Raw genomic sequence first — 27857 nt, forward strand, 5'->3', positions numbered from 1 at the left:
GCCTGTGTGTGTGAGCACGACTCAGAGAAAGTTTTAGTTATCACTTGGAAAATAACACAATTGAATAAAAGATAGTGGGTATATGACGGCACAGAATCTGTGCCAATCTAATCTAATGTTGGGGGATTTCATGCCAAAAATAAACAATAGATTATTGTGTTTGTGTATTTATGATTTCATTCCTTTCACTTGCCTCTAGTTGAGGCCCATTTGTGTGTCGCACATGTTGTAACGTGTCAGCGCTGACGGAGGACAAGGTCACACGTGGCGGTCTGAGCGACTGTGTCTGTGTACCTGCGTGTCTCTGCCATAAGCGTGATTCTAGTCTAAATAGTGTTGGTAATGCGGTGGCTCGGCTCCAACAATCTCCCGCCCGCCCTCTCTGTTTGTCTTTCTGCAGATTTAACACAAGCGCTCACACGGTAGAGACGGAGACGAGAGTAACAGCATGAGCGCCAGACGCTGCCGAGCACAGCACAGGTGAATAAAAGATGAGGAAGGTGTTTGCTGAACTGTCTGGCAACTTTTTTTTTTTTTTCTTTCTTTTTTCAACTTAATCAAGTGAAACTTTACCGGAAAAGCTAAAAATACAGTGTGTTAATCTGACAGCTGAGTGCATATGTCCCAGTGCTGCATTTCAAGCTCCTGGCCGGTCACCAGATACCCGGCCCATGTTCAGATCTCATCACCGCCCCCTTACAAGACAACGGACATCTCTGTACAAGTCCTGACTTCCACCACATTTCCCCCTGCCGTTCTCCACCTCTCCACCCCCATCACTTCCCGTCAGTCTGTCTGCCAGAGACTGTCCATGTGTTGTGTTCAAGCTGCAGGGCCACATTTAGACCAGTGGAATATATGTGCTGTGTTTTCCTTTCATTTGCTCTCCGTCTGCGTCTTAGAGCTCTTTATTTGCTGCCTCATAACAAGTCGTTTTCTTGTTTTCCGTCGTAGCAGATGCATGCGTGGAGTGGAGAAAGCAGTGTGGTGGTACGAGCGAGAGGCTACTGAAATGCTCACAAGTTCTCTAAACGAGTCCTTGGGCAACCTTCAAAACCCTCTTTTAATTGAACAACAACACGCTGCAAACAAATTGACACGCACTTGAGATGCGGCGATGGCGAGCTCAGCTTTTGGCAGTTTGAAGAATAAGGTTTATGACGGACGTCGTTGTCATCGGAGTGAAAAATGATGGAATAAGTTCATTTGAGCGTACAGGCAAGGACACTTTCATATCTGGCCATTAAATATGACATAGATTGATCTCCAGGTTGCAGGTCAATCACTGTTTTTTTTATTATTATTATTATTATTATTATGAAAGCTGTTGCTACATTATATAGACAAACACAAAGCAATAAGTTCTTAGCTTGAAAGTGAGGACATTACATTACATTACATTACATTACATTACATCCCTATGGGCCCAGTGGTAGAGCGAATCGTCTTTCTACTTGAAGGTTGTGGATTCGATTCCCGGCTCCGCTAGTCTACATGCCGATGTGTCCTTGGGCAAGACACTTAACCCCACGTTGCTCCTGACGGCTGTGTCGCCAGCGTGTGAATGGGTATGAAAGATGAGTGATAGGAAATACATTGTATGAAAGAGTGAGTGAATGGGTGTGAATGGGTGAATGACAAAACTGTGGTGTAAAAGCAACTTTGAGTGATCATCAAGACTAGAAAAGCGCTCTCTATATATATATATGTATATATATATGTATATATATGTATATATGTATATATATATATATATATACATATATATATATATATATATACATATATATATATATATATATATATATATATATATATATATAGATATACAAACCATTGATCATTCATTTTGTCCTCATTGACTTAAATTGCAGCAGAGAATATAAACATATATTTTAAGGTTCCAGCACAAATACATTAAAATGTTAAATGTATACAAACAACAGTATATTTTCCATGTATTGGCCACGGGCAGCCCATGGGAAGGGAACTTGGCTTGTAACCGGAGGGTTGCAAGTTCGAGCCCCCACCACCCATTGCTCCCCATGACATGGTGCGTGATGAAATCAGTGTTTGGCCTGGTTTAGAACCATTTTGATAAAAAGCTTATAAAACAAGCATGTAGAATGCCTGCTGGGAATAAACTCCAGTAAATTGAAGAGTATGCTACAACTTCTGTTGCATGTGGACAAACACTTCCTCTCATCCCTTTCCACTCTATTTACAGAAGGGGGAAAAAAAGAAGAAATGAAAACCATTTGTGTTGCATGCAAAGCTCCAGGAGGGGTCTCACAAGCACAGAAAAATAAACTATCTGATATTACACACCTCATTCTTTCTCCAGAGACAACAACAAGAGCATGTAGCTACATAACCGTTGGTGTTAATGTAACACAATGTTATGATCTTAAAATAATTGTGTTGTATTTCAGTTTGAAATAAAAACAAAAAAAAACCCTAACAACATATACTGCAGTGGATGCAAGAGGGGAAGTGAAAGTGGGCACAATAGGTCAGTGAAGCATGTGATTACATTTTTATTGCACTCTATTTTGAGTCTTACAACGGAATACAAATTTCAGAGGACAAGAATAAAGTTGCTAACGGATCACATTCTTAAAAAAGCGACGCAGTCAGCCATTTTAAATCATTACGTCCAATGAAATGTATCCCAGTGAAGTCACAATCCTCTGCAACATACAGTACAGTACAACTATTACTGTTATTTATAGTTCTTAGTGAGTATTGATGATGAGTATGAGTATTTATGTAGTTTTTGGGGTTTTCAAATGTGCTTTTTCTTCCTCTAATATGTTCCTCTTACTAAAAATAAGCGTTTATTTAGTTTAAAAAAGTTAGCCAGTCATTGCTAAAAATCCCCAAATTGAAGTTGACAGCTTTTTAGATCCGAATGGTTGAAAATAAGAGGGCCAGAGGAATGTCTTTCTTCAAACCCGTACCCGCTCAGGCTCCCTCACTGAAAGACTATTAAACTGAAAGATACTGAACGTGGTAATACATTATGTCAGAGACACATGCACGTGGAAGAGTGCTGCCCTAAAAAGTAACAAGTTCACTAAGTGTGAAATTATCTTGGCAGTTCACTGTTACCCGTCAAACTTGCAAATCAGCGATACCATCAGTTATTCACCGGCTATGTCAAAAAGCATCAAAACCACACGCACCATCAGGATACACCTGGACTGTTTATCTGTCAGATCCGGTTTAATCTGGACACTGAACTTTAATCTGCCGTGTTTCCGCTGGGAGACAACATACTAATATTTCCTTGGAGAGAGAGCGAGAGAGACTCTGGGAAAAAGATTAATACAAATAAAATATGAACTGTTGCTGCAGACGTCCGGTGTAATCTACAGGGTTTTGGATGATCACTCTGCTACCGTATCATTTCACAGCTGGGGTTTACTCCCCCCAGTGTGCGTTAGAGCTTAAATATCTTTTCCATATTCTTGGCGTCGCTCAAACCAGGAACATACTCCACTATTTCTCTGCATCATTTTAACTGCTGTCAGTGTGTTTGACTGTTGACGTGTGTGTGTGTGTGTGTGTGTGTGTGCCTGGTATCCCTTATGTTGTGGGGACCTAAATCTGTTTTCACAGTCACATTATGGGGACTTGTCTTCCTTATGGAGACAGACATTAAGTTCCCATCATATAAATGACTTCATTTTAAGGTGAAGACATGTTTTAAAGTTAAGGTCAAGGTCAGGGTTACGGTAGAAATGATGGTTAAGGTTAGAGTAAATCTCCAGGAAATGAATGTAAGTCAATGCAATGTCCACTGAGGGCATGGAAACCAGTGTCTGTGTGTGTGTGTGTGTGTGTACATGTCTTAAATAAGCTGTGTGGACCAACTGTCAAACAGACCCATATTTGTGAGGACATTTTGACCTTGTGAGGACATTTTTGGCTGGTCCACACAACTTTAACTGGCTTTTTGAGGACCTGGTTTTAGGGTGAGCGTTAGACTTATGTAATATAATAGGGTAAGGGGCTAGGGAAGGCATTATGTCTGTGTCTAAAACCAGCATGTGTTTGCGTGTGCTTGGGTGTTCAGTTCTTTGATATAAAGACAGATAAGAGACAGAAAAACAAACACATACTATTAAGAAAACAGCTTGAATAACTCAGTAAAAAGTGAGAGAGGGAAAGGGGGAGAAAAAGTTGTTATCTCCTCCTACCTGGAATGACCTCGAATAGAAATCTCCCCCCTTCATCACCACTGGTGTGATGCTCCGCAACTTTGTTTCCAGGTAAGGAAATGGATCCCTGCGGAGAAGAAAGAACAGGATCTTTAGAATGTACAGAATATCATTATCATACCACCGAGTGCAAATCGGTGATCGCACAGACTTGACTTTGTGAACAAAATAATCAGTTGCTCTATAGCTGACGTTGAAATATGCTGACATGTTTGTCACAGGATTCTGCCTTGTCATATGCATCAGCATCTCTGCCACTCCGTGCAGGAGGAGCTGGTGGTGGTGGTGGTGGTGGTGTGTGGGGGATGTGTCTGGATGATGGAGCAGGGTTGTGATAAAATGTGACAAAGTGGGCGCATTACGGCGGATCACCGTGTCCCTGGCTCAGCGCTGCCCACAGTGATACATCATCTGCATGACACGAAAGGCCAGGAATTCTCCTCTTTATGTACAGTATATATAGCAAGAACATCAGCATCTTTGCCCAGAGTCAACCTCACAACAACCTGGCTGCTGGAGACACACTGTCTGCTATAAATGCTGCAGGGGGGCCAGATTTGAAAAAGTCACACGGGGGGACAGTGTTGCAGCAAACGAGGCTGATTATCTGATATTGACTAAATGACAGGAAACGGTGATCACAGCTAGTCTTGTGTGTCTGCAGATAGTTGTGAGTCTCTGTGGGTGAAGGCGATGGTATTTAGTGAGGTATTAAAAAATTCACATAAGTAGAACTAAATGCATTAACATTTAGTTCTACTTATGCTGATTAATTTTACATGTGGAACATTAGATTACACTGTTCGAAAATGCTGCAGCGTTGAAATGGTGAGGACATATTAACGGCACTATAGTGATACAGTAGTCTGCTTTATTGTCCAACCCGAGGATCACAGGGGACGCTGTGCCAATCTCAGTTGACATAGGGCGATAGGCGGGGTATTAGTTTAAACCAGGGGTGTCAAACATACGGCCCGGGGGCCAGAACTGGCCCGCCAGAGGGTCCAATCTGGCCCACATGATGAATTTGTTAAAATTTCACACTACGATTACAATCTAAACGTAATGTCAAATGCAATATTTTTCACTTCCAGATACCTGTGACTAAATGTTTGTGCCTTTATACAGTGGGATGTGTAAATAGTACATTTAGGCATGATATTGTTGAAATTGCACTTATGCTTCAAGAAGAAGAAATGTCATGTTTTGTAAAAATGAAGTTCTTGTTGGTCACAGGTTATTATGCTATTATTTTACTGGTCCAGCCCACTTGAGATCAAATTGTGCTGTATGTGGCCCCTGAACAAAAATGAGTTTGACACCCCTGGTTTAAACCTTTGATTTAAAAAAAATAATAATTTCTTCCAGAATTAAAGCATTTACATGTAGTAAGCTTGTTACACCACACACTCAGCAGTTTAGTAGCCTTACCAAGTAAATAACCAGCTACCTGCATGACCTGTAGCCTTCTATTCTTCAAACATAGCACCACACATTCTTCTCATTATAGTGACTATAAAACAGCATTACAAACACAACGTTTAGCATTAACGCGATCAAGTGCCGGCTCTTCACTTGATTTACAACTCCAGCGTTAAAACCACAAACACTGCGGCCGACAGTCATTAGGCCGCTCCGTATCTGGGTTAGCGCTAACGCAGACAAGATGTGCAGCGGTGACAGCGGCGGCGTCTCAGATCTGCACACGTGAACAGCATCTGAGGGGCGGTCGGTTTTGTTTCCTGCTGAGAGAGCGAGAGCTCCTTAATGAGCCATAACTGTGACAACCAGGAAGTGGAAACCCTACCTGAGGCCTTAGATGAAAAAAAAAAGGAGGTTACAAAGACACAACTGAGGAGCGAGGGAAGAGGGAAGGAGCTCGTTATGATGTGGTTTCCATTCAGTGAGAGAATCTGTTTGGCTTCCATATCTTTGGGATTAAAAACCGCCGCCGTCACTGGACACAGATCTTTTTTTGTCGTGCACAATGTAGTGATCTCAGGGAAAGAGGAGACGACTGAAGTGAAGTGTGTGACGTGTGCCTCAGAGAAGAAAGGGGCCTGTGTCGTCCCTCCATACCGTGAAACCACAACACCATGGATTCCCCTCTCGTCCATTTCAAAGCCACAGCCACACTTTTCCATACCGACAACTGACCCGGTGGTCTGTTGTTTGCTGCAGACAAATCTCACCACAGACAGAGTAATATTTACCCAACAAAGCATAGGATAGCCCAGCCCCCCAAAAAAAGCAACAAAACCCGACCCATTTCATGGGCTTATGCATTTTTATAATGTTGTTAAAAACAATGAGGTCACCTTTGGAAACCGTTTCACGACAGAAACCCAATTATCTTTCACACATTCAGCAGCACAAATGTAAAACAGAAGAGGCTTAAAGAAATCTGTCCGAGGGAAGTGACAGCAGGAGGCTCAGGCTCATGAGCAGCAGCTCAGCGAGTTGGGGGGTTGTGTGTGTGTGTGTGTGTGGGGGGGGGGGGACTGTTTCTGAGACTGTGTCCAGCATGTTCCAAATGAAATCCAATTTTGTTGTCTAGCAAATACCAGAACACTGACTGTGACTCCAATTCTATTAAGTCCTTTGTCACACAGCAGCAATTGAACCCAAACGTGTGATGTTTGAAGTCATACACCCTGAATATTCACTTTTGTTTAAATATATTGACGTTGTATTGGGTAAAGCAGTGAATCATCTACTTTACTGCTGCAGCTTTGAATGTTTATATTGACTAGTCTGCCACCGACAGGTTAGACAGGCTTCTACTATTTAAATTTATTCTTTAACTGGGGGCAGAATGTTTCCCCAAAAGCCAACTAAATAATTACTGACTATAGCCATCAAGCCACTCTCATTGTTTGGCATGTGGTCAGTGCCGGCTCAAGGCATAGGCCATATTCTATATTTATTACTTTTTTATCACCATCCATCCATTTTCTACCGCTTTATCCTCCACATGAGGGTGATGCTGTGCCAATCTCAGCTGACATAGGGCGACAGGCGGGGTCACACCCTGGACAGTTCGCCAGTCCATCTCGGGGACATATAGAGACAAACGACCGTTCAGCGTTCTCAGGACAGATGCAGGGCATGAGAGTCAAAACTGAACTGGGTAAAAAGGCTTTTAAACGTTCTGCCCCGTCTACATGGAAGGCTGTGCAGAAAGACTTGAGAAACCAAGAGAACTTTCTTAGTTGTTTACTCAATCTACAATTAGGCATTGCAGTTGAGACCACAGTAATTTGAAAACAGAAGTTGGGATTTTTTTTCTTTTTTTTTCTCACAATAACTATATTTGCTGGTGGGTAGAATAACACTCAGAAAAAAAAAAGAAATTCCTCTTTTAGCCATTTTACCAGTTCCTAAACACAGTCGTGGAGAAACACGCCCCCATGTGCTGTTTCAGAACGTTAAGGCTGGTTAACCTTTACAAGATTTGGTACCAACTGGGAAAGCTTTGACAAACTCTAAAGGATGATATAAAACTTAGCAGTGCAGAGAGGCACTGCAGAGATACATGATTATTCTCTCCAAGTTCATGAGCAGCTACTGCTGTTGGTTACAAGAACAGAGCAATCTGACATTTGTCAACATAATAAAATCCAGAGGCAACTGCAAACCTATCAAGGCTCATGCACTGGTCAATTAACCTGCACCTATTAATGTCATAGATCATGTTACTGCCTTTTATATCAATAATTACTCTTCTCTATGGTCAGAGACCAAGTTAGGTATACTTATGTGTATGAAGTATACTTCTGTCTTTACATTTTGCCTTTAAATCAACATTAATTGTCCCTAATGGTTGTTGTCTTCTGATCACTTCACTGAGTCCATCAATGTATCATCATTATTCCACTGGTATAAAAGAAATGCAGCTCTGGTCCTTAACTCTTGCAGAGTTATAAGTCATTGTAAAACAATAAACAAATGCAACTGTGGTGCATTCACTCAAATATTAATATGCCAATGGGCTGCAGTGGTGTGGGGAAAAAAACGAGGATTTGGCCATTAACTTTTAACCGTGTGGTGGCAAACGAAGCGAGAAGGTACAGTAGATGTTACATTAATAAACCAAGAGAAGCTGAATCACAAAACTGGAATCTGCTGGAATCATTACAAAATAATAATAATAATAATAATAATAAAAAGCTGCAGAAAGACACGACAGATTTTCCTCAAACCCGTGAAAAAAGGTGGTGGAAAAAGTCACCTCCTGTTTTGCCTGAACATGTTCTGAACCCACCTCTTTGTCTAGCTCCGTGTTTGTGTTGGCGTTTCACAAAATTAATTAAATGACATAATAAATCGTCTCATAGCTTGTCCTCCTACCTGGAGGCAGACGTTCACGAAAGCACACAGTTTGTGGCAGTGAGGCTGTAACTTATTTAAAAATAAATAAATAAATGCAATCACAAATGTGACCGTAAAATAGCTGCACATGATTTTCCAACACAATCTGGGACAGGGACACAAAGTGTGGAGACAGACAACAAAGACAATAATGGTCACGAATACGTTCGACACATTTTATCCACCAAAACCCTCCAAAAGATCCCTAAAATAATACAAAACAAAAAAGTAAGAAAGGGATTTTGGTGCAAGCGGCTGGAAGACACAGTGTCATGTCCCTTTCTTTTAGAGAAACCTGTCGCTGCTGTTGCTGCGAAACACAAACTTTTATATCAAGCCAAGACATAGGAAGTTTCACCTTGGTATCACCTCGCCAAAACAAGCTGCAGTAAGACACAAAATAATACAAGCAGAGCCACTATACTAAAATATTAAACTTCAAAAACAGGTTTTTGTGAAATACACATGTATACACTATGAATTATTTTCACGTGGCTCTGCTTTCTGTTATGACAAGACTATAAATGTCAAAGAATTGATGGTAAAATCTTATAATTACACCGTGTGCATGTTGGAAAAAGTAATACCTTAGAGAGGAAGAATATAATCTTTAAAGAATGCTAATAGCAGGTTTTTACGACACGTTGCTGCTCTGCAATTCCTTTTAATCAAATTAGACTATCATTGACCTTGTTAAACAACCGCTCTCTGTCGAATTTGTGACATGATTGAAGCCAAAATACACGCTAGGCAGATTATAATTTCACTTTGAAGGGTGTTTTTATTCATATAGGCGTCCCGCGATCCACAGTTTACGCAACGTTACGTAAACCTGAGGTCCTTTTATAGGGTTTTTGGATTTATCGTTGGCAACGGAAATAATAAAGAAAACAAGATGTGTCACTGTATATATCAACCTTAACTTTTAAAGAGAGAGTGCGGTGCGGCCACCCGTGTTAAATCATGGGCACAACACAGTGTAAACTGAAGGCAGGGGTTTCGCTCTTGTTTCCTGTCAAATTAGCTCATTTATTTTTAGTTTATTCAGCTGAAGTCTAACTTTCAGGGCATCTATCAGTCAGAGGTACAGCACAGCTGCAGTGTGTACCTTAGGAGGGGGAAATCTATCTGTAAATAAATAAATGAAAGATTGAATCAATACAGAAACAAATGAATAAATTCATAAATAGTTGTGGTAAGCACTCTTGCCTTTGCAGAAGAACCGGGTTCACGACCCGGTCGGAACAAGGGCCTCTCTGCGTTGAGATTGCACGTTCTCCACGTGTGTGCGTAGGTGCGTTGGTTTTCCCCGAGTTCTCCTGCTTCCTCCCACAGGGCCAAAATCAAATTTGACATTCTAAATTGACCGTAGGTGTGAGTGTGACGTGTCGGATGGTTGTTTGTCTCTATGTGTGTGTCCCTGTGATCCTGTCCCTGTGTCCCTCTGACCCCGTCTTTCGCCCAATGTCAGCCGGGATGGGCACCAGCGACTCTCATGTGGAGGATAAAGCGGTAGATGAAGAGTGAGTGAGTGAGTGTACGACAATTAATACATACAGAACTAAATAAATGTCTTCTGAATTAGAATTACTTTTCATCACATTCACCACCACTGGGTATCTTAATGGCATTGAGCCCACGTAAAATAAAATGGTTCACACTGTTCACATCTAAACTTGATTGACACACTTGTATTGAGCCAGCGAGCAAAAACAGTAAAGTGAGACGTCTCTCCGCAGACAGCCTTGAGTCTTGTGTGATAAACATCCCAGAGGCCCGAAGATAACTGGTTGCCAAGAAATAATGCCCCCTACAATAAAACCTTGATATACTGTATAGCTGCTGAACTCGCGATATGACATTTAGTCTGCCTATATCAAAAGAATGACACCGACTGGAACAGGATTGGTAGGTCTGCGCTCTGTTCAGGGTCCCAAATGCGTCATAAAAAGCGATGCTTCGAGCTACAGGGGCCTCGTGAAATAATGAAAGACATAAAGTGCAGTAAATTAAAAGGCATAAACATTCAATTTTGACATCTCTGGCGCGGTCAGAGGTGAATGGCAGGTTTTTCCCCTGAAGTACAGACACAGTAAATATACAACATTACAATATTTGATCATTAAAAGGATAAAACGAGAAACAGAAGTCGCTCAATGTGACCGTTCATTTTCAAGATACCTCGGTCATGCAGAGTCTTGGTCAAGGGGAGTGATCTGTGTACATTTAATAGAGGGCCGATTTTATTACCCCATTTTGAAAAGCGCTGAGATTTATAGCTTTAATAAAAAAAGTCATTCTCCTGACTGTATCGCGTTTATAGAACGAAACGATATACCCTAACCATACTATATATACCTTTGAAATCAATATGTCGTCGAGGACATTTTGCAACAAAGACAACCAAAAACACATTTTTTGTTCTATTGTAAAAAATGAGCTTTGTAATTGTGTGAGAAGTGAATCAGTTCTCACAGGATGAGTTTCTACCCTCAGTATATATTTGGATTTTATTGATGGGTTGCATTTATAAATAGCTTTGCGTATGCAGAGTGGTAACTCAATCTTTTTCCCCCCGCTGCTTCCAATTAGGTCACTGAAAGTGAAGCTGTGCGTTATATCAGTGAGGTATGTTACTCGGTTTCCACAAAGTCTCTTTGGTGGTCAAAGAATAAACATTATTAATGGGTCTGTGTAGTATATGAAGTGATGAAATGACCACAAAGTGTCATAAAAGATTAAGGAACATGGTGAACAGAAATACTGGTACAGTCAGGTTGTTTATAATTTAAATTTTCATTGCCAGCTGCAAACTTTAAAGTATTTTATATTTTAAACTTTCATTCTATTTTTTTTTTATTTAATTAATAATAATAATTAAATAAGAAAAAAATTATATTATATAATTATTTAAAGTAAAATTCTTTACTTTACTTTAATTTTTGGTACGACGTTTTGCAGCTCGCAGTACTTTGATACATGGTTTGCTGAATGTTATTAAACCTAAAAAGCCTCAGAACCCCTCTCAAAAACATCGCCACTCTACCTTTGGAAAATATGCCTTTTTTTTGTCTTTTCTGGGTTTGTCCCCTGTTGAAATGATCCATAATATCCAGATTACATCTGCTTTAAGTTGAATAAGACTGCAGATATTAAACAATACCCAACTTTCTGTGTGATAACACAGCGGTTAACACGTGGAGCCAATGGTAAGTGAAGTATTTAAAGTCAGAAAAAGTCAGTGCTTCTGGAAAACCAGCTGAAACCACTGCTCTGAGTGTGTATGTGTGTGCGAAGCACTTCATACAGCTCCAGCACCAATGGAAATGCACTATCGGCGAGTTGTGCAAACACCACTACACCTGCACATACCTGAAATTTATAGCAGAGCCCTAGCTGTTACCGCCCGAGTTACTGGAGACGGAGAACAGAGATAATGCGACTTGCATGAACTTGTTTCAAGTCCAGTGAGCGTTAAAATACTTTCCCATCCATCAATACAGAGCTTATTAGACATGCAGTCACCAGCAATCAAAGCAAACAGTCTCTGTGTTTAGTGTGTGCGCGGTCTCATGTTAATAATTATCCCCCCCCCCCGTGCTCTTAAGTATTGAGCTCGCTAAATAGAATGTCTGTGCCTGAATATGATTCTTTAATGAAAGAAATGATGTCGCACAGGAGAAGAAATGTGAAGTGATGGAGTCAATAACAAGTGGTTCACATATGGCGAGGCACTAAATGTCAACTTATTTTTGAGTAATAGATTCATTTGGCATCATAAATACATTTTTGTTGTGAACTATATATATCATTTCATATCAACACAGACACTTTTATTTTGAAAATCTGTGAACTAGCGATCATCACTAATATTTTATTGCATATTTTATTATCGTGATATAATTAAGCTCATATTGCCCACCCCTACTTTTTTAATGGACTTTTTTTTTCACCCCACTTGACTGCCCCCTACTGGCCAGACAAGATGCTTGGCAGCCCCCAAGATCGTTTGAGTTTGAGACTCCTAACTTAACACTTAAAAGTTTTTTCTTTGTTTGTGTAGTAAGCGTCTGCTAACGCACACAGTGGCTGGTTTGTTCTAGGGATGGGAATCGGTATCGGAAAGTATCGGTAAGTATCGGTATCGATAAATTACGGGATTTGACATCGGAGAGATTTATAATCGTCCCATCCCTAGTTTATTGGGACTACTGCTAAGACGGCAGCACAAGATGGCGACCTCTTGACTAAAGTACTGTATAGCCTAATTTTATAGCTACAAAAACCAAACCTTTTATTATACAGTTATACACTTTTGATTCAATTTCTGCCAATAAACCTAAATACACATATCTAAATGTCACATTTATGTGCCAAGCTTTCAATGACGCATACTGTACATGCTAGAGTGTTATGGATAGTGTTCACACTATTGTCCGCATTCCTCTGACATTGAAATGCAGTGCAAGTACGTGTCAGAGCTCGTGTGGATATCAGTTAGAAAATCCCTGCACCTCACATAAAGTTTCTGCTACAATGACGTGGGTTTTCGTCGTTTGTCCTACAACAGCGGCGCAGGTCAGTGCAGTTGTTTAAGTTGAAAATGTTAATAATGTGCCATCACAGCAGCAGTAAGACGACAACAGAGAATAACTTCACAACCGCAGCGGCATTTTATGCACTCGTGTTAAATGCCAAGGTCAAACGGTTTCCAGCTCAAGAAAGGAAAACAAAGGAACGTTTAGTGCATTATTGCTTTGCTGAATAATTGATTTAATGCAAATTCTCATTAAAGAAAACTACTTTTCCCCCAGATCATTTCGTCCCACCCCTTCACACCATGAATATTAATTAACTCTCAAGTCCTGTTGCAGCCAGAATCTTTAATAGGCTCTTCCATTCCTTCATACATTATAATAAAATAAAATTAGTTGAATGTATTTGATCACAAATCTCCCATTCATTCATACGGTAATGTTACCTCACTTACATCCCGAGCATACAGATACAATTCTGAGTGGTTTAAATTACAATAATAATTCTATTTCCCCATGCTGGATGAGTTCGGTCTTTGTGTCTGCTCTGCCAGATGTAATCTGAGGGCACGTCTGTGTTTGTGTGCATCCGAGAATGTGCGTGAGTACATGCGTGCGTGCGTGCATATACATCTCCACGGGCGAGTGTGGGCAGGCAGATGGCATGTTGACACTGAGCCCACACGTGCCGTACCCTGCGCATGCTTCGCAGCGACCCTTCACCTCACATCTGACTCCATTCTTCAGATTCCATGCGTTGCTCAGAGAGTTTTTGCCCCCACTGCGGAGGACACAACAGGGTCCCCCTGTGTTGACAGCATTATTACGGGGTAGTCTCTTGATTAATATTATCTGCAAACATTAGGCGCAGTGGTGGAGGGAGTCGTCTTTCAAATGGAAGGTTGTGGGTTCCATTCCCTGCTCCGCTAGTTAACATGCAGATGTGTCTTTGGTCAAAACACTTAACCCTATGTTTCTCCTGATGGCTTTGCCAGCAGTGTGTGAGAGATGTGTGATAGAAAATGATGAATGAATGAATGGGTGAAAGACAAAAACTATAGTGTAAAGTAGCTTTAAACAAGCAAACAAAAAACATCCCAAGTCACATCTGTAGAGATTATTTAAACACTTCACCAAAAAATATGCAGTTGGTTGTTTTTGTGTCTGCTGTAAGACACAAGTCTCATTGCCAAAACAACAGAGGAAGTTGGGATTGGAAACAAAGAAATAAAATAAAATTGACTTCAATTGACATCAAAGTCACTTCCTTCAAAGAAAATAAAAGCCCAACGCTGCTCTTCACTGAGTTTCTGTAAACTACAACAAGTGTTATGAGTAAAGTAAAAACACATGCAATAAGAAAATAAAAATAAACAAACACAGCAGCATCACAAAGTGTATTCTTGATTTAACTAAGAAAAAAAAAGGGATGAAACAGCCCTTTAATATGTGCTGGTACAACTTTAGCTGGAAGAACTTTAGTTGGCTTTCTTTTCGATGATTATGAAATTATTGTTTAATTTCTATTACTTTACTTATTTTATAATGTTACATTGATTATTATTCAACAAAGTAACCTTATTTATGCCATGAAACTGCTGAATGACTGTTTTTTGTTTTTTTTGAGCAGCAGGATTCACTTCAGAAACTTTTCTTCTTTGTGTTTTCATTCATACTTCAAACCGTCTCACTTTATGAGTGCAACGTTGCTGTTGCCGACATCTGTCTTTACAGAAAACAAATCACTTTCAGTGCGCAGTGTGGGATGTCGCTGGGTAACACATGCTGTAAACACATGCTAAACTGAGGAGCACTGAGATGTTTACAGCTCGTGCTTTGCCACCATGTTAAAAATGGATTTTTGCAGAAAAATTAAAAATCTACTCACATTACAAAAATTAAAAATTCTCATTATATAAACAGAAGAGCACGTTATGAGACAACACCTGCTCTGAGGATAAGTACCCGTGTCCATACCAGCATGCTGCTACTGCCACTTTAACTTTATTTTTAAGACCCGTTTAGTAGAGTTCATGTACAAAGAATGTGCAGCCCATTCAACACACAAACACATGCCTGGAGAAAAAAGACTTTCAACTCCACATGCTTTCCGCTCTGGCGCCTGCACTGACAGGAGTTCATCAGTGCTTTCGACACAACACGTGTGCTCACGACAAAAAAACCAAATCACACCAGCGGTTACGGTTAAATCAGCTCTAATCCATGACACACAATGTGTACTCAATGCATCTGGGAAGCATCTCCGTCACAGCCTTTGAGGTTTACTGTTCATGTCAAAACAGTCTGAGCTTTGTCGGGCATCGGCGTTGCCATGGGCAACCCCAAAAAGGGCAGATGCTGGCTCTGCCATAGAGGAGGCAGCAATTAGGCTAATGTGACGGGAGACAAATGGAGCCTTCATAGGATGCGACAGAATTAATGAATAGCTGATCTAAATATGGCTTCACACCTCTACATCATGTGGTCCATGAATCAGGACAGGGAGATTTAACTCCAGCGCGCGGCACATGCACTCTCAGGGGTATGTACACTTGTGTGGCCTGATCTTGAACACTAGTGTTAGAGGCCATAAGAAACACTCCAGAGGGCAATTTCTCCTCTTTGCCCCCCCCCCTTCACTCCGGATGCTAGAAACTCTGGACTAGTTATCGTGCATTCTGCTGGGTACTGTATCTTGTTAAGTTTTCCTTTTTGTGCTATTCCATGCCGTTCCACATCGGAGGTCATGGAGATTTAAGGATTTTGAATACACTGCTCTGTGCCTGACCTACTTTTATTCAATTCCCCCGTTCTCTGCAAAAAAAAGGAGCAGCTTTAGGTGTCTGAAATTTATGTTGGCTTTGTTACAGAAGTAGGGTAAGAGTGGAAACTTGCAAAACATACATGAGCACAGCGTTCCTTAGGTACCGGCGCTTGTAGGAACACTGATGAATAATTATTGTAGGGTAGATAAATATAGATGACAAGACATTTCAAGGGAAACTAATTGTTTCACGTCATGTAATGAAGAACTACTCCTCAGCATTTGTATTATTCCCTCAGGACATTCCCGGCACCAGGAACTAAAACACAACTTTAAATATGCTGCTTATGATCCAGAGCTGCTCAGCGTGAACGGGGGGAGGAGACTCTACTGTCTCTGCATCTGGCCATCTGCCCACCTTCAGGTCTGCTGTGTTAACCTTGCGAGACTTCTGCTGCTGATGTGGCTCGGGTTTGGCCGAGCAGCGCTCGCTGGGAAATCAGCCACACCGAACAGTGTGGGCAGATGAGCACAATGAAGACTTCAATTGTTCAAATGTTTGTTTTTTTTCCCCCCTAGGAAAAAGGAGGATATTGATTGAGAGGAAAAAGAGATTAGGAAAGGTTGAGTTTAAGTGTGGACAGTTTTGTCCTGGCTTTCTGTTGTGAAACAATTGACTCGTACAAATGCATCGCAATTTTTATGCTAAGTTATTCCTTCCCTCTTTTGGCTGTAGCCTCATATTTAAAGCTGTAGTAGGCAGGAAAGCTAAAAAAAAAAAAAAAAGTGTAGTGTAGTGTAGTAATCTATAAAACAGTAACATTTTGGGTTTGACGCTCTTTGGTAAGCATTTCACACGACAGACAAACTGAGAAAACTCAAAACCAATACTGACCAACATGTTATTGCATCTATTGTCAGACTCATCCTCTTTCTTTTAGGTTTCTTTGCAGCATCGTCTGCATAGACATGTTCATGCAGCTGCTTAAAAGAACAGAAACAGCAAACAAAGCCAGATGTGCATCCTCACACACACAGATTCCATAGAGCGCCCGCTCTCTTACAGGAAACAGAATGTGTGGTGCAGAAGTCTTGGCTCTCTCTCTCTCAGATCACTTGATACACATTTTACTGACCAGTTTTTAATGGAGTTATGGATCAATAACGGCAAAAAAAATGCATTACTCCAACTTTAACTGGTAGATATACTATTACGTATTGTCTTGGCAAGAGAGCACCGAGCATATGACTAACTACTCCTCTAATATCCCTTGTTATCCGTGTTCTGCCGTCCTTGGCTCCCAGATACTTAATCCAAGCAAACTGAGCCCCGAACAGCCCGACTACAGAAATAGCACTGATCAATGAGCACAGATTTGATCGCAGTTGTCGGTTCAACTTCCTCAGAGATAGTGTGTTACAAACACGCAGCGTCTCATTGAGCTCTCCTCGTGAAAATGAACCATGTGTATCCATGTTCTTCCACATTGCTGCGATTTGAAGTCTGGCCGAGTCTTTGTTCGGTCGACACATGCTCAGCGAGAGGAGCTGCCCGGTTACAGTAACGTTAGAGACGGCCTTATTGTCTACATCACTCATTGTCTCCTTCTCCTTTCAGTATAGCTTTCCTGTGTCGGCGTCGGTGGAAACGAGCCCAAAACAATTCGCTTTGACTTGTAGTGCAAAAGTCAAAACAGCACGGTTTCGTCCACTTGGATCAAGTGATATAATTTGGCTTTGTCTGCTCTGTAGACTCCAGTGTTGCAGAGGCGAGAGAGTTGGAATTGCATCAAGGTACTAGAAATAAAAGGCCACCACAGAAAATAATATTTCAGTGTAGACTACTTCAAAATGAAAACTACAAAGTTCTCTGTCATATGTAATCTGAAAGTAGGACTTTCTCACTGTTCTCTGTTATCTTTGGGATATCTCGGGTGTCTCTGTGTCCTGTTCTTATGACGCAAAGGAACAGAATCCTTATCATTAGATGTCCAAAGCGTCACAAGATAAGTCGGCGGAGTTGTGGGATCATAAAGATAAAGGGAGAAAATAATCTCCAATAAAAATGATTTAAATGGAATATTCTCAGCTTTTTGCTGTTTTCAGTGGAAAGATGAATATTCTTTCTTCTCTAGTTGTAGTTATGTAAATGAAATGAAGCTAAAAGAAGCTTAAATGGGAAAAGCTCTTTAACTGCTCAATGTCATTAAAAATAATAATCAGCCAAAAACATTTGCCAGAAACTGTTTTACGCTGTCTAACTCTCTCTTCTTTTTTTTTTTTATGATACTAGCTGACGATTGTTCAAAAAGTTTTCAAGTGATCATGAAGCACAATCTGTTGAGGGTGTGATTGGTATGTTCACAGGCTTACCAGGGCTTTGGTCTCCTCCTCATCCTTGTAATAGTGCAGCTGGTCTCCTCGCAGAACAAACCAGCGACTGTGCCAAGTCTTCACAAAACCTCCCTGCTTCCTGAGCCACCCACACCTGATGACCTCTGGCCGACCCTGCCTCTGATCGTCGGCACTGGCCGGACTGCCACCGTGCTGTGGACTGCTGTGGGACACACACTGGTCCTCCATTCCAGCAACTCTGGATCTGTGGATGGGCAAAACAGTTTCATTGGGTTGAGATAAGGTAAATGAATGCATCTGGCAGCATATTCCACAACTGATAGAGAGGAACCCGTTCTAAAATCAGCATGGAAAAGACCAAAGAGGAATGGAATAGCCACAAATCATCTTCTATAAAGACATTATGTTGTTGTCTTCTTTTATGTTTTGTTTTTTTATGGTTTAGAGAAATCAACCCTGTAACAGGAATGTCTGGCCTATTCACCGCGGTTTGTCTTTCGTGGAGCGCTGTGGAATTTGAGACAGACAGACGTGAGTGCTGCGAAAAAGACAATGGCAGACGGGGGAAAATGTGGGACGAGGAATCCGTAAGCCAGATAACGAGACCACAGACGAAAACCAAATGCCTTTTATGTTGTTTTACAACATACATACATTTGTCGCCCCAATTTTCCCCCCACAATGTGAAACCCACCCATCCCTGCTGCTTCCCCAAACCCAACATGACACACACACAAAAACAACAAACAGTACAAACAAGGAGTGCAACCAGAGCAACGCATGCAATAACCCAACCTACACAACAGAATGTTTCAACCTCTGCATCATTCAATCCCATGCCACTTCTCAGAGAGACTGTTGCTGCACTGGCTTGTCATCACTGGCTCTGCTGGAGCTTGGCTTGGTGGACATCCAAACAGCCCACAGGACCAGATGAGGACCAGATGAGGACCAGATGCAGTTCAGCAGCGTTCCAGGCTGTGGTGCAGCAAGTGCAGCGGGATTGCTGAGGGGATTTCAAAGCGTCTGTCTGGTCGTATGCACGTAAACATGTACTGTAAACAATGTACGTGCAGAAACACGCTCGCTCGTCTCTGTGGTGGCCATAAGCCGCCTATTATCTCTGTTTCAAAAAATTAAAAGTTGCTTGCTTCAAAAAAAAATGAAGGCTTCCAACTAAAGGTGCAACTGACGATTATTTTCATAATCGATTAATCTGTAGATTATTTTCACGATGGTCAGAAAGCGTTAAAAAAATCTTCATCACTGTTTGTGAGACCTGGACCAAAATGATTTCTTTGTTATATGGAGCAAATAAACCAGAAAATATTCATATTTAAGAAGCTGAAAAAAACCCCCCACAAATCTTGTTTTAATCTAAACTAAAGGATACCTAAAGTCTGCTGCCCGCTCACTCTAGCCTGGCTGTTATGCGTCTGCCTGCCGCTACACTGAGAAACACACAGAGATAGTCAAGTGGAAGTTAAAGGCTTAATCAGCATCGTGTGAAGTCGTTTGTTCAGAGTGAAAATATACACACTACAGCTTTAATTCAAGGAAAAACTTATTTCTCTGTGTAGGATCATTAAAACTGGCTTGTGTGCTTTATGCTGCGGTCGGGTCAACAAACCACAGCAAATAGGTGAACATACAAAATAAGTTTTTACGTCAAATACTTGATAATGGGGAATAAGCATTTCAATTTATTTCAGTCTGCCACCCAAGACCATAAAACAAATCAGTGGTTTTAATGTTGTGGCTGATTGGTATAAGTCCACAGCATAAATCATTTTCTGGAGTTGATACACACATCTGTTGATGGAGACGCCTTCTGATTTGTCAGTTTGGTGCCATATCCTTTTGTAATTTCATGCCTCCTGCACAGAGGCTGGTTAATGGCAGTGCAGGGACTGACCTGTGGTGCTAACAACTGAAATGGTAAATAACACACTGTGGTCTGGTCCAGAGGTAATAAATCGCTACACAGGCAAAATGGAATATGGTTACTTGAAAGGAACTGGGCTCAGATGTAAAATGATGAATTGGCGCTTTCAGAAAGTTTTTCGCCCTCATTTTAATGTTCCTGATAAAAGCAGAAACTGTGTGGGTTCTATCAAACTGAAGCACTCAAAATCAAGCTTTAAGTATTGGATACAACACACATGTATTGGACACGTACTGTACACGCCAGAAAAGGAAATATTATTCACACATATATATACAGTATTATGAAATACCTTATGTATGAAGCTATTTCATAATACTATTTCATAATCATTTTCAACATGTGTTTGTTTTGGTTAACCCTTGCAGGTTTGGACTTGACTTTTTTTATTTTTGTAATTTAAGGTACCATCAATAATACTATATGTGAATTACTGCCATCCAGAAACATTTTTGAGCTCCTGTATCATAATATTTCTATACATTTTTCTAAGCATTAAGATGAGTGTGCAGGTCGACCTCACTGTTGTTGTCGTTCAGTCTGAAGCAGCGCAGGTGTGAATTGAACACCCTATAAAAACGCAGATGAAGCTATTGCTTAAGGAGAGATGAGACGAAGCGGAGCTGTGTGGCAAGGAAAGGAAAGGAAGGAAAAAAAGGAAAGGAAAGGAAAGGGGTTTTGCCACTTGTTTGATTTACTGTTGTTTTTTTTAATCTATTCTTTCTAACACTGTAAATAAACAATCCTACCTCTGAAAAGCATCCCTGCTTTCCATCATCCTTTTCCATTCAAATTCCAAAATGTTGGTTGCTTGATGGAGTACAGAATCAACAACAACAGATGCATGAAAAGCTCTGCATCTCTTCTTGGTTATAGCCAGTAAAACTCTCTTCTTGTTAGCACAATTTGTACATAGTTGCTTACACACATAAATCATAACAGTGGGAGCTATGAGGGTCTAATGAGCTTAAAGCAAAGTGCATGTCTTTGCTTACCTGGATTTTTTTTTTTTGCCTTTAACCTAACAAGGCCTAAAGGCAAAATAGCTGACCTGTTTCTCAAAACTAGTTTTCATATAAGTAGACGTTCTCTCTTTCTTTTGCAGACTCGTCTCCTATGAACCTCCCTGCTGGTCCCAGGTGTGGCTGTATGCACATTTATGAAGCAGCTGCAATGACTCTGAACACACCTCTGCGTGACGGTTTTGACCACTCAGCACATTGAGAACAGTGTGTCCCTGTAAAGCACCTGTGTGTGTGTGTGCAGGTGTATCTTTCCTGTCTCTGTCCTCTCAGCCTCAACCCAGTCGTGGAGCGAGATGTGTAATAGTAGCAGCAAACACTCTTTGGAAACAAAGACATGTCATATCTGCTTTACTCGAGGGAGTCTGAAGCATGAGACTTTTAATTAATGGTAGTTTAAGATAAAGGCCTCCATTGTTTCATGGACTCATTTGGGATTAAACCTTTTTTACGTGCGACAGAGCTAGGTGATTTAGATGAAGCCGAATGTTCTTATTTATCATGACATCAAGCTTGGCTTGGCAATGCGATTTTCAGTTTCAGTTCTCAGGAATTCATGCTTCATATTCTACTCGTCAAGTAACCGTTAAGAGTTTTAAGGAAATCCCAGAGTTTTCTCACAGCACACATGAGAACTGTGACCATCTGTGTGAGAGAGAGACACACTCTGACCTTCACCATAAACAACAGCAGCTCAATATAAAGCACACACACACAGCTGAAAACGACAACTCAAAGATAGTCACTATAGCCCCCGCTTGTATAATTTCTTAGCAGGATGCGACATATCTGTGGCTCTGTGGCATTTGGAGAAAAACGATTCAAACCCCACACGTATAAGAAGACGGGGAGTGACGCTTAAATATGGAACACTCTTTTACTGTAATTAATCTCTGTCTCAGTTTTGGTGCTGACATTTTACCACTCTTTATTTCTCTATGCAACTTTCTTAACTATCCAAGATGGACCTCTCTGTACCTGTGATGAGTGGCCACTGCACAAAAAGCTCTTCTTCTGTTTGATGATACTCGCTTTTTGTCTATTACAACCATACGCAAACTGCAATGAAGTGATGGCGACTATTTTTTCGCATCACTCAGCTTGGATTGTGCTGCATGTATAACTGAAGTCAGATGCACCACATGTTGACTACATCCTGGATAGCATCATCATTCACGAAAATGAATACATGTAGGAGTCTAAACACGAGAAGGGGGTTTGATGAGATATGTGATACTGCAAACCCCCACGTCAGGACACGGGAGGCGTCTCATAGCGCTAGGAGGTTGCTAGTTGTCTGTGCATACACAGACTGTTTGCTCCCTATATGTGAAAGCACTGACGCTGAGAGCACACACAAGCTTGAATGGTCTGAACTGAGACAGTTTGGAGGACAGGAGGACTGCGGCCTCATCTGCCTCATCTTTTTGGGAAAGCAGCGTTGTGCTATAGGTGTGACGACGGGTTAAAAATACAGCAGATATTTAAATCAGACATCACGCTGCTGCCCTCTAGACTATACAGATGTTCTTAAACCATTGAGGATTTTTGGGTTGGGCAGGGTCAGTTGCAGAAAATCTGGGACCACAGGAAGTGGCCAGTCAAAACAGTTACAGTACATGGGAGCACAGTGGACTCACTAACCTCAGGTCTGCGTCCTTTTCTCATCCTGTGGTTGCTATATAAGCATAATAGACCAGCATGGCAAACAGGAATGTGATAAGTGTGATTTTATAGTTTCCAAAACCAACGACTCTCTCCGCGACGTTGCTACACCTGACAAAGCTTTTTCTTTGTGTACAGAACATACAGAGTTTACAGTATTAACCAACTACGTTCCAGGCAAACATCTATTTTCAAGTCAACTGAGCTAATCTGGGCTCCGTGAATTGACTGGAACTGCTGCCTCTGGTGGTATTAATATGCATTTAATAAAACAGACTGTAAATGATATCAGGCTGACATGACTGAGGCAGAAAGCTCACATCTCGGGGCCATGTGGTAAGCATCCAAACAAGATGGTTAGTCGTGGGAATGATGTGTTTTTTAAGGACACATTTTTCCTATAATGTACACCACAGTCATTCTTTCAAAAGAATTGGCATGAGTGACAGTCAATAACGAGCTGAACAAAGTTGCCCTGAACAACACTATTGGCCTTGTAAGTAAGGTTTATTGATCATAAACTAGTCTAAACTAGACACTTATGGGCCTAGTTTCTTTGCAAATAATCTCTTGCTTGAAGCGTTTATAATCCCCCGATTAACATCAGACACACATTCTTTATGTGTGTCCTTTTGCATGTGGCAGACAGCACCATTACCATCTGTCTGTCTGTCTGTCTGTCTTCACTCACCCTTCGGTTTAACTCTGAGCAGCAGCTGCTGTATACTCCACCATGTCGGGCCCCGGCGCTTGCCAGTGATCCCCCCCGTGCCAACTTTTCTTGGATGATGCAAAGGTTGATGGTGCGTGAAACATTAATGTCAATACGACAGGTCATAACGGGGCCATCGTTTATCTACCTGCAGTACAGTATGTCTGTAAAGCAACAGAAACTGCGCCACGAAGCATGTGACTGGTAGACAGATGTGGCGACTCACTTACAAGTCAGCATGTTCCGCGGGTGATTGAATACACATGGAAGTGACATAAACTCTCTCTCTCTATCACTTGATGCTCATTCAGCTCCAATAGTTGTCCATTTTCACCAAATATGAGGCCCATGTTTGTTTGGGCGTGCTTTATGTGCTCAGACCTGCCCATACTGCCCTGCTCACGCCCCCAAAACGCAACACAACATGTAACAGAGAAAAGATGAACTTCACATTACCAGCCAGTGCTGTCAACCCCTTTAAATACCCCTGAGCACTCTTCCCCCCTGAAGTCCTGAACAGTGGGGCCCCCATGACCTACATGTGGTCAAGACAAATATAACCCTACCCGCTACCAAAGCTGTTACCTCGAGAGCGCTCCGTTTCTGTTAAGACTCCTGCGGAAAAGTCACCGAGGTGAGAGGAGAGGACATGGCTTCTTGCCGGGCTGCTGCTGCTTTTGCTAGTCGTAGAAGAGGATGTGAAAGAGGAAGTTTTACACAGAGTGGACACAGATGGAAGTAATGGACACACACACACACACACGCGCGTGCGCACACCCACACTTGGCATCTGAGTTAGTTAACCTTCATTGTGGGGAACGTTCGTGCACGGTCCATGATCAGTCATTGCCCACAGCCCAGTGTGAGTCAGGTTGGATGGAAGCAGGAAGAGGGAGGCGAGATGAGGGTGAGGGTGGTGGGGTTGGTGTGATGTATCACAAACAGACAAGGGTCCGTTCTTAAAGAGATCATTTTTTGTCTAATAAACTCTTGAGTCTTTGCTGTCTGAATCAGTGTGATGAGTCAGGGTCTATTTTGTCTACACCGTGATTTAGACACCATATGTGCCCCCCCCGCCCTTTCACAGTCTACAATGTAGCCCTTCTGGTGTGATACACTTGTAACCCCTTCTATTGCTCTGCCACCCCTCCCTCTCTACTTTCCTCCATACCATGTGTCACAGTGTGTCTGGGAGCTGAGCGGTGGCCCTGTGGAGAGCTGAGGGTGAAGGCTTCACAATGGGCCTCTGACTCATTTGTGCATGTGTTTGACAGACTGTGAATGAACGATACTGTTGATGTGACTTTTGCAACTTCAATATGTGAACAGAGGAGGACATTTTCTTCTCAAATTAAGATGCACAAGGTCACAGAATGAGAGAGCGAAGCGAGAATCACATCTGCGATCGTGGTCATTTCCACCCAAGGATACGTTTGTGGTAGCAGTTCAGGGAAAGATAAGTTTTTAACCTTCATTCATGGAAATTTAGCAGATGTTAAAGGGCTAGTTTGACTGTATTGGTTGACTCAGTTTAGCGTTAAGAGTGGAAAGGCTTGGAAAGGCTTCACGGTTTACACAAGTGAGACCATAACTGTACAGTTCTTGTGGGCAGATGATGAGGTTCGGCAACAGTATAACAGAAATAAAGCTGTTCTTCTCAATTTCCAGTCTTAAATGGTCCAGTGTAAATAAATTGGTGAGACTGCAGATAAAAATAATAATAAAATAATATTATATTGTTAATAATAAGTGTTATTTATATAGCCCTATAGAAGAAAAAAAAAAGATAACATAAGCATGACCGACCATCACACATAATAAACACAACAGTTAAGTCAAAACTGGGAACGCAGAGAGATAAAAGTATGTTTCATGATTTGATTACAACAACCCTACCTTTCCCATGACTTTGAGGGAACTACGGTGGCCTATACTTTTAATTTTCATTTGCGTAATAGGCTTCCACGTCAAAACACACGCTGTGGCCGGTTTGCTCATTCAGGCTGATGTAGAAACACGGCAGCAAAAGATGGTGGCCTCTGTAAAGCAAGGCCCTTGCCGGCACGATTTCTAACCCTAAAAACAAAGTGATTTCTATTATAAAAGCAATTTTACACTTATACAAACATACTTATGGGTGCTATATTCAATTTCTGCCAAGAAACCCTCCAAATGTTACACACTGGAACTTTAAACTAGGCTAACACAACTAGCTGCTGTCATGAGAGTGGTTATCACTCTTCTTGATTTCCACGTGCATTTGAGTGTGTATCCACAGAAGAATTTTCAGTTGTAATCTAGTTTTGCCGCAGTGTAGTTTTTCCTCCTCATCTCCATCCCTTCCTCTTTTTCAATAAACAGATGTCACAGTAAGACCTGGGAACAGTCGGGTGCAGCAGCTGAGACCGGGAACCTGATCCCTGGGCTTTCGAGCAGCACAGCTCATGCACTGCAGACATTCTGGGTGCACGAGGTTCATCATATCTTCCCTTCTCCTACCTCAGCTCATATGCCTCCCCGTTGGCTTTTTTATATTAACCTTTTCCATTTACACAGAAGGTGAAGGAAAGACATTCAGACGTGTGTTTCTCTGTGTTCCCTGCCTTTCCTCTCCTCCTTTCATTCGTATTGCTTGAATTATATTTTCCATTCTCATCTTTTTTTTTCTGCTTCTTCTGGACACTGTGGGGACTGTGCAAATGTGCAGAAACCCTCACGCATGCAGCACAACCAACACATTAATCCAGACGTAATTGAGTTTCCTTCTCTGCTTGTTTAGCCGACAGCCAGACGGTTTGGGGGGACGGGGGGGGGGGTTGGCGGGATTGTTAGTGGTTCGGATGGCACATGCGACGGTCTTGCCATCTGTATGTCCTGCACCACACTAACAAGCCCTTGCTAGAAACGGTGGCGCAACAAAGCCGCTGAATATGAATTGTGTGACGACAACATGGAACGTCCGTTGCTGTGGTAACCCACGTTGCATTACAGTATTTCACCTGTTGCAGACTAACACCTTTGTCAATGTGTTTCACAGATTGTCCATCATGCAGGTGTGAGACACCTATACATGAGAAGAAAGGTGTGAGCTCATTCACCTGGTGCTATACTCCCACACTTGTGCCGGTGACCCAGCTTAATGAGTTCTGCCGCTAGTTTAACGCGGTGAAAAACAGATCGCACTAATGAACTATTAACCCAAGGATCAACTCCTTAAGGAATCGAGCAGGGCCAGAAGTTTGTTTGAAGTCTGAAGTTCAGTCACTGAAATGTCATCAATGTTCGGTCGACCAAAAGCACTTCCTGACCTCAGGGGTTATACGTGTGTGAATGAAACACATGCTCATGATTAGTCTATGGAAAACAGATTTGAGCAGCCCTAAAGCACCGAATCACCAGAATATTATCACGCATAGATCAGCCAGTACATTAAATCTGGTAAGTGGTTTAGAATGTGGTGGCTGATCTGCATCCCTTTTTGATTTGGTCAAGTCAAGAAACCCTAGAATAGAAGGTGCCAAGTAAGTTTGAGCTCAGATGTTCAGTGATTGTACTTCGGTCTGCCACGACAATAACACAAATCACTGGTTTTAATGCTGTGGCTGCTGGACAATGCTGCATTTTAAACTTCAGCTCCAACAATGCCTGCTTAAAGAAAACATTAAATGACTGCAAGGGTCACTATGTGTTTCTCTACTGGTCAAGCATCTTCCCATTCCTATTACATGCCAAAGTGTGTACAGTATAATCAGCAGGGACACTGCCACAAAATCCCCATCATTTAGGGAAGTACAAACACACAAACGACCACACAATGGAACTGTACAGCTTCACACTGAAGACTCACCTTGTTGAATCCCTCAGCTGTGATGTTGATGAGTGGTGATGTACAGCTACTGTATCCAGTCCAGTGACAAGACAATCAATCAACAGCAACACAAATCCTCAGGCTGAGACAGGCAGAGGTTGTACCTCAGCTCTCCTGCTGCTGCTGCTGCTGCTGCTGCTGTTGCTGCTGCTGAGTCGCTGTGTGCAGATGAACTGCTGCAAAACTTTTTTCCCCCTCACTGCTCACACAATTTTGTGAACTGAGGAAGCCTCTGCCGTGGGACGGTGTGTGTGTGTGTCGTGGTCAGCACGGAGTCACACTTGGTGCACCATTACCAGTGGGAGTCCTTCCAAACAGACACACGCACACATACACACATACACGCACGCATACACACACACGCTTATGCAGCCCTATCTCCTTCAGTCATACTTGG

General features: G+C 41.7%; 1 protein-coding gene across 1 annotated transcript in view; it reads right to left on the reverse strand.

Moving 5' to 3' along the window:
- arhgap24 (Rho GTPase activating protein 24) overlaps nt 1-27857 on the reverse strand; it is a 67453-nt gene extending 39596 nt beyond the window's left edge. Inside the window, exons 1-3 of the mRNA XM_058617426.1 lie at nt 27440-27857; nt 18267-18492; nt 4203-4290 (exon numbers count right to left, since the gene is read on the reverse strand). Coding sequence (XP_058473409.1) covers nt 4203-4290; nt 18267-18476 — 298 coding nt within the window. The 5' untranslated portion in view covers nt 18477-18492; nt 27440-27857. The remainder of the gene's footprint in view (nt 1-4202; nt 4291-18266; nt 18493-27439) is intronic.

The sequence above is a fragment of the Solea solea genome, chromosome 19, assembly GCF_958295425.1.
Source record: "Solea solea chromosome 19, fSolSol10.1, whole genome shotgun sequence".
Lineage (NCBI taxonomy): Eukaryota > Metazoa > Chordata > Actinopteri > Pleuronectiformes > Soleidae > Solea > Solea solea.